The 7930-nt window shown below is 45.5% G+C and overlaps 2 protein-coding genes across 2 annotated transcripts; both read left to right on the top strand.

Moving 5' to 3' along the window:
• On the top strand, nucleotides 927-3049 carry LOC8068309 (DEAD-box ATP-dependent RNA helicase 21). Its single transcript, XM_002449833.2, has one exon. The coding sequence runs from the start codon at nucleotides 983-985 to the stop codon at nucleotides 3047-3049; it is 2067 nt and encodes a 688-aa protein (XP_002449878.1). The 5' UTR covers nucleotides 927-982.
• LOC8068310 (BTB/POZ and MATH domain-containing protein 2) lies at nucleotides 5864-7158 on the top strand. Its single transcript, XM_002449834.2, has one exon. The coding sequence runs from the start codon at nucleotides 5864-5866 to the stop codon at nucleotides 6968-6970; it is 1107 nt and encodes a 368-aa protein (XP_002449879.1). The 3' UTR covers nucleotides 6971-7158.

The following is a 7930-nucleotide window of genomic DNA, read 5'->3' on the forward strand; positions in this document are numbered from 1 at the left end:
CATGAGAGTGTCATGCACATTAAATAGAATGCCACATAAACAAAATTATTGACTTGACAAGGTCATTAAATGAAGGAGTTTCATCAGATGAGAGAGGAGTTTCATCTCCATGAACTCTTATGGCTCGGTTACCTAGTTTATAGTCTTGATAATTGTGTAATAAAACTATACATTGAGACTGGCCTCATGCCCCTCGCTACCGCTGTCGTGTTACTAATTAAAAAGCAAGTAATTATGGCGGTTCGTTTCTCCATAATCATTTTTTGGCGGGCAAGCTTTTTCTTTAAACGTGTGTCTTTGAAACATAAAATGAGACCTCTGAAAGTATTTTCTAATTTCCGTATATAAGTAGTCCATATTTTTGTATATATATACAAAACTTGTTTTTATGCCTTAAGGCTTAAAACAAAAAATGAGCTTGTTTAGGGGTGTTTGGGACTGCTCTGCTCCATGTTTTTTAGTCAAACGGTTTCAGCTACACGCATGGACTAATTAGGCTTAAAAGAATTCGTCTCACAAAATATATATATACAAATTATACAATTAGTTATTTATATTTATATTTACTGTTTCATGCATGTGTCTAAACTTTTGGTGCGATGGGGTGAAAAACTTTTAGGCCTTGTTTGGATGTAGTCGGATTCCACCCCAATCCACTCCAACACATGTGGATTAAGGTGAATCCGACAACATCCAAACAAGCCTTTAGGTGGAAACCAATCAAGGCCTTAATAATTTTTATATTTTAGTAAACGGGTCTGGTCGAGTCATATCCGGACTAGAGAAAGTATACAAATATAATGCATTGACGCCTATCTAATTTCCATATATTGTATATACGCCACATACACGGATACACCATCAATGTTCGATCGAATTCCTATTTCCTATATCCTATATAATATAATGCATCCAATGCCCTAAAATCAGCGGAGTCCTCCCTCCGATCCGATCCACCGCAGCGCAGCGGTACGGTGCTGCCATGACACGCTCCGTCGACGCTGTAGATCTGGCAAAACCAGTTTTCATCAGCAAGGCGGAGCGGGAGCGCCACGCCATCGAGCGCCGCCAGGCCGCCGCCGTCTCCGGCCAGCGTGACCTCCTCCAGTCCCACCCCTTTCCTCGCGAACAGGCGGCGGACCGCGATGGCCGCCGCGACCGAGATCGGGACAGGTACATCAGCCGCCACCGTGATCGCGAAGGACACCTCCGGTCGTCCCGCCAGGACCAGGACGGGGACCGAAAGCGAGGCCGCGACCGTGGCACTGGTCGAGGCCATGACGGCGGCGAGAGAGACGATCGACTGGAGACGATGGCGATGGCGGCGAGAGAGTGGGAGAAGGAGCTGGATGCCATTGCCATCAAGGAGCAGCATCTGGGGTCCAAAAAACCCAGAAAGCGTTCCATCCCCAAGCCCTCGGAGAAGTTCCGCTTCTCGTTCGACTGGGACAACACCGACGACACCAGCCGCAACGACGCCGTCCAAAAGCAGCCACACGAGGCGGCGCCGCCGCCGCCGCTGCTCCTATTCGGCCGTGGATTCCTTGCAGGAATTGACAGGCGTGACCAGAAGAAGAAGGCCGCCGCCGCACTAAAGCTGAACCGGCCACGGCGCAACGGTGCTGTCGACGAGGACTATCGTGACGCTGCAGATGGTGATCTCTATGAGGCATCCGATATGCACGTGGACAGGCACTGGAGCGACAAGGCGCTCGAGGAGATGACGGAGCGGGACTGGCGCATCTTCCGTGAGGATTTCAGCATCTCCTACCAAGGTTCTGGCGTGCCCAAGCCGATGCGCCATTGGAGCAAGAGCAAGCTTGGTGCCAAGCTGCTTCGTGCTGTCGACGAGGCCGGGTACAGGAAGCCATCACCGATCCAGATGGCCGCCATTCCACTCGGCCTCCAGCAGCGTGACGCCATTGCCGTTGCCGAGACAGGTTCCGGCAAGACCGCGGCGTTTGCGCTGCCCTTGCTGTCCTATGTTGCCGGCCTTCCACCCATAACCGATGAGAACAGGCACGATGGTCCCTACGCACTTGTCATGGTGCCTACTCGTGAGCTGTCTGAGCAGATTGCCGAGGAGACCGCGAGGCTTGCGAGGTATCTAGGCGTTAGGGTCGTGCCAGTTTTCGGAGGTGGATCGGAGAAGACGATCGCGGAGCAGAGTGAACGGATTCAGAAGGGCTGTGAAGTTGTGGTTGCGACCCCCGGCCGGCTTCTTGATCTCTTGGAGAGGAGGTACGTTGTGCTCAACCAGTGTAACTATGTCGTGCTCGATGAGGCTGATCGGATGATTGACATGGGCTTTGAGCCACAGGTTGCCAGTGTCCTCGCGGTGATGCCGTCGAGTAACTTGAAACCACAGAATGAGGATGAGGAGCTTGACGAGAAGAAGGTCTACAGAACTACTTTTATGTTCAGTGCCACCATGCCACCTGCTGTGGAGCGTCTTGCTAGGACCTATCTCCGGAACCCGGTTGTCGTGACGATTGGTACACCTGGAAAAGCAACTGAACTGATCACCCAGAATGTGATGATGCTGAAGGAGTCCGAGAAGATGCCACAGCTCCACAGGTTACTGAGGGATCTCAGAGATAAGACTGTGATTGTGTTCTGCAATACTAAAAAGACAACAGATTGGTGTTTCAATGAACTGAAAAATGCTGGCTTTGGCGTCACAGCCCTACATGGAAACTTGACGCAGGCGGAGAGGAAGGCAAGCCTTGATGGATTCAGAAACCGCCAGTTCAATGTTCTCGTGGCTTCTGAAGTTGCGGCGCGTGGTATTAATATTCCGGATGTTGCGCATGTTATTAACTATGACATGCCTAGTTCGATCAACAAATACATACATTGCATTGGAAGGACAGGACGTGCAGGAAAGAAGGGAGTGGCCACATCATTTTTAACACTGGAGAATACGGATATTTTCTTTGATCTGAAACAGATGCTGATACAGAGCAACAGTCATGTGCCACCTGAGCTTGCAAAACACAAGGCATCACAATTTAAGCCAGGCTCCATTCCTGAAAGACATGTTCGATGAAATATAGAACAATCCTTCAGATGCATTGAAAATTGAGTTGACAGTCTTCTGCACCGTTATGACAGGAACTATAATTTAACACAGCTATATGCTATTTCTTCTAATTCTTCTGAGGTACAAAATCTATGATTATTAGACTTGTTCTCAAAGTGTATATATGTTGATGGTTATATATAGGTCTGAAACGGGTATCACATCATAACCATAGCGCAATAAAACATACTTTATAAATGTTTGGTTATATGTTGGTAGCATATGGTCACACAGTGAACTTTAGTTTTGCTATTTTCACATAATCCTACACTCGTTCTTCGTTGAAGATTTATGGCAGCTGGTAGGTTCTTATAGCATTTTGATCTCAAGGGGCGATAATTTAATTTCTTATTACTATGTTTTTCCTTTCTATATAGGTGAAATATATTCAAATTTTTTATTTTCTGTAAAACACAAATATACTTCTTGAAATCATAGCTATACTGTTTTGAAGTCTCGAATTTTACTTTGTCTCATCTTCCACAAAAAGTAATGTTAAATCAGTTGATGCCAAGGCCTCTCTCTCTTCTCTCGGCAGCTCTCTCGCTCTCTCACAGCTCCCTCCTTCCGAGGACGACGCTGGTGGCTGTTTGCATCTTCATCACCTCCAGCGACGGCCCACGTCCTCCCCAATGTTTCTTTTTGCGGCGTCGGTGACGCTCCGTGGCTCAGGGGCACCTAGATTTGATGAGTAGGGTTTCGGATCCAGCGTCCGTTGCTTGGATTCAGCAAGGAGCACCCATATCTGACGAGCAGGGTCTCCGATCCGGATGTCGTGGCTCGGATCCGACAAAGAGCACCTAGATCCAGCGAGCAGTAGTGCCGTGTTGAAATCATGGTACTTAGGTCTTGTTTAGTTCCGAAAAAATTTTGGATTTCGGCACTATAGCATTTTCGTTTTTATTTGACAAATATTATCCAATCATAGACTAACTAGGCTCAAAAGATTCATCTCGTGATTTACAGGCAAACTGTGCAATTAGTTTTTATTTTCGTCTACATCTAATGCTTCATGCATGTGCTCTAAGATTTGATGTCACGGGGAATCTTAAAAAGATTTTGGTTTTCGGGGTGAACTAAACAAGGCCTTAGACAAAAAATAAAAAAAAAAACTGGCAAACATGAATGTACGTTGCAACGTGACACAGTGTCATCATGCCAATAATAATTTATTAACATAGGCAGTCATTGTAAGATGTCTGTGTGTGTAAATCGAATTTGAATTAAAATAAATATTAGGGCAATCTAAGCATTCTCTAAATTAATATCGGTTTTTAGAGACAGACGTCTTAAGATACTAATCTCTAAACATATTTTCAACTAAAAGTAATTTATAAGTTTTGTATATGAACTTGGATGAAGATAAACTTCATATTTATAACTTTGTTGTTGAAAAGTTTTTTGATTTAAAACTATTTAAACTCCAAAAAGACATTTTTTTATTTCATAGATTTTAAGCTGGACATTTAAAATTTTCAAATAACCTCGGATATCGACGTGATCTATATCAAAGTTGAGGTTCTCAAGACAACCTACAAATTCGTAGTTGAAATAGTTTTCATTTAAAGTCATTTATAGATATTGAAATTAAAAGTTTCGAATTCCTAAACAATCTTGGATGTTCACAAAGTTAATGCCAAAGTTGTAGTGTCCAACATAATTTAATGTTTACTGTTGATAAATTTTTTATCTTGAATAGTTGTTTTAAGTTTCAATTTTGAGATTAATATATTTTTTAATTTTTCAAACAAACATCAATGGGGACACATCCTTTGTTAAATTTGTAGTGCTTGACAAATATAATACTTTGTAGTTGAAACTTTTTTGTTCGAATTAATTCAGTAGCCAAAATATTTAGCATAAGATTATCGAAATGTTGATATAAAAAGATAGTATCCTATATAGTTATATGCTGATATTTGTCCCTTAGCCGTATTTGGTGGAGAAGAAGCAGTATTGTTAAGATTTTTTTGATAATGATATTTCTATTCTAGTTTGTATTTAGCCGATTAATGTTTTCATAGTGTTAGCACAGGCAGTATACTAGCGGTAACGAGGAAGAGGAGGCTCCATAAAATTTATTTTCTGGATTTGAAGTTGCTAAGTCTATGAACTAATGAGAATTGTCATTTGTACTGCATCTGCGATAAAACCAATTTATTATGTAGGTATAAAGACAAGATTTGCTTGATCCTACTTTTACTGGATTTGAACTATTTTGATTTGTGTTGCTATTTGGAATAAAAAATCAGCCTGCTCATCATAAAATTTAAGTTTAAGTCATTTAGTTTTATTAAAATATGTTCAAAACAGTCAATTAGCTTTGGACTTAATGGGTCATGTAGAGCAAGGGCAATATATTAAGTTTAAATTATTAAAGAATACCATTTGAGAAAAGAAATTATTCAATGTGAATGTGACAATATATATCTATGTATCTTATATTATATTACAAAACAAATAAATGTTAAATGGAATGTAGAAGCCTTAATCATATTCCCTACTATATATAAGAATAAAAAAGACATGCTTCCGTGTTTGTAGGACTTTCCTGGCGTAACACGCCCGGAATATGACATGATGTAAAACTCTAATCTAATCTCATAGAGAGATCCACCATCCACGGGCGGATCCAAATCGATCTCCAAACTCATCCCCCACTACACGCCGCCGGATTGTCGCCGCGGGGTAGATCTATCGCCCGCGTAACACATCGCACTGCAGCCGTATGTTGCACCGGCCGCCGCCAACGACAACGCGGGAGTAGATCGAGTATACGTGATGTCGACGTCTGCCTCGTCGTCTGCCACCGGCGACGACGACGACGACAGCGGCAGCACGTCGACCATCACCGCCGAGACGACTACCGGGCGGCACGAGCTCAAGGGCGAGAGCTACACCCGAACCAAGGGCGGCGTCGGCAAGTTCATCGACTCCGTCACGTTCCGCGTCGGAGGGCACAGCTGGTACATCAGGTACTACCCTGACGGTAACCGCGACGAGAGCGCCGACTGGATATCTGTCTACCTCTACCTCGACGGTGCTGGCAGCGAAGATGACGGCGGCGGCGTCAAGGCGAGGTACAAGTTCAGTCTGTTCCGCGACGCCGCTGCCGCCGGTGACGGTGAGGCGCCGCCGGTGCTAATCCACACCAGAACCGCCAGCAACTACTCGTTCTGGAGCGCAGACCAGCACCGCCGGGGCTACTGCCGGTTCATCAAAGCGACGGACATGGAGGAGGCCACGAAAGGCGGCGGCTTTTGCATCAGATGCGACGTCGCCGTCATGAAGGAGACCTGCGTCGAGACCACCATGGCCGACTCTGTCACGGTGCCGGCATCGGAGCTGAACCAGCACCTCGGCGCCCTTCTGGACAGCAAGGTGGGTGGGGACGTGACGTTCGACGTCGGCGGCGAGCAGTTCACGGCGCACCGGTACGTGCTCGCTGCCCGGTCCTCGGTCCTCATGGCTGAGCTCTTCGGCCCGATGAAGGAGAACACCATGTCCAGCATACAGATCGATGACGTGGAGCCGAGAGTGTTCAGAGCTCTGCTCCACTTCATCTACACCGACTCGCTGCCGGAGATCGATGGCGAGGACGAGCCAGGGATGGCGCAACATCTGCTGGTGGCGGCGGACAAGTACGGCATGCAGAGGCTGAAGCTGATGTGCGAGGCAATGCTGCTCAAACACATTGACACAAGCGTCCTGGCTACCACGCTAACGTTGGCTGAGCAGCATGATTGCCAGGGGCTCAAGGATGGCTGCTTCAAATTCCTGAGATCTCCTGGCAATACCAAGGCTGTTGTGGAGAGTGATGGCTTTCAGCATCTAAGGAGCAGCTGTCCTTCTCTTATTGAGGAGATGCTTGTGAAGGTTGCTCCATGATGTCTTCAACTTGAAGGAGGCATAAGGTCCTTGTTACACATGTATCTAGTACTGTCAGCTCTTTCTCTCAAACGAAGTACTATCTGGTCTTAATCTGCAAATTTTCACTTGTTTTAAAGCATCATGTTGCCGGTCGCTGCATTTTTTTTTGCTGGGAAATACTTGCTTCGTGGCTGCTTGGCTCGTCACATTATGCTTACACACAGCTGCGAGTGTGACATATCAGCACACCCCTAAAAGAAACCACAAAAGGCTCAACCACAGGTACAAATCCTGACCATCAGGATTCAATTTAGAGCATTCAAGGTATAATACAAAATAGACGATACACTAGAGAAAGGTCATATTGTTAGTAGGGCGGTGCCCCGACAACAGGCCCTCCATGGACGAAGCTAGCGGTGGGGCTAGGGGGGCTCTAGCCCCCCTACAGCTACTGAGCTTCTAGTGTTTTTGCTTCTAATTTTAGACGCAAATTTATAAGATAGGGTGGGCTGAGACCTTTATTTTTAGATATAATTTGTGAATTAATATAAGACTACTTCAAGTTAATATATTTTTTCTATTGCGAGGGGTTATAGTAAAGTTAAATCGATGTAGCAATTTTGTTCAGCCCCTTACAATTTTTTCTGGCTTCGTCCCTGAGGCCCTCAAATCAAGGCTCCACTTTTGATTTGAGGTGTCACCCTCATTTTTAAGGGTCTGCTTTTTTACATCTTCCTTAAATTAGTGCCCTCAAATCATTTTCAAAGACACTGGCACATGGGACCCGCTAGTAATTCTCTGTTCTTCCCATCCTTAGTCTCATCGAGATCTAGACAAGTGAAGGTAGAGTCGCCTGCCCACTCCTACCGCGGAGGAGCCTGCTCCCTCGTCGAGTGAGGAGTTCCAGCGGCGAGGAGTTTCGCTTGCTCCCGCTAGGGGAGGGTCCACACCCATTGGGTAAGAGTCCTCGTCGGGGAA

This window comes from Sorghum bicolor, chromosome 5, assembly GCF_000003195.3.
Source record: "Sorghum bicolor cultivar BTx623 chromosome 5, Sorghum_bicolor_NCBIv3, whole genome shotgun sequence".
Taxonomy (NCBI): Eukaryota; Viridiplantae; Streptophyta; class Magnoliopsida; order Poales; family Poaceae; genus Sorghum; species Sorghum bicolor.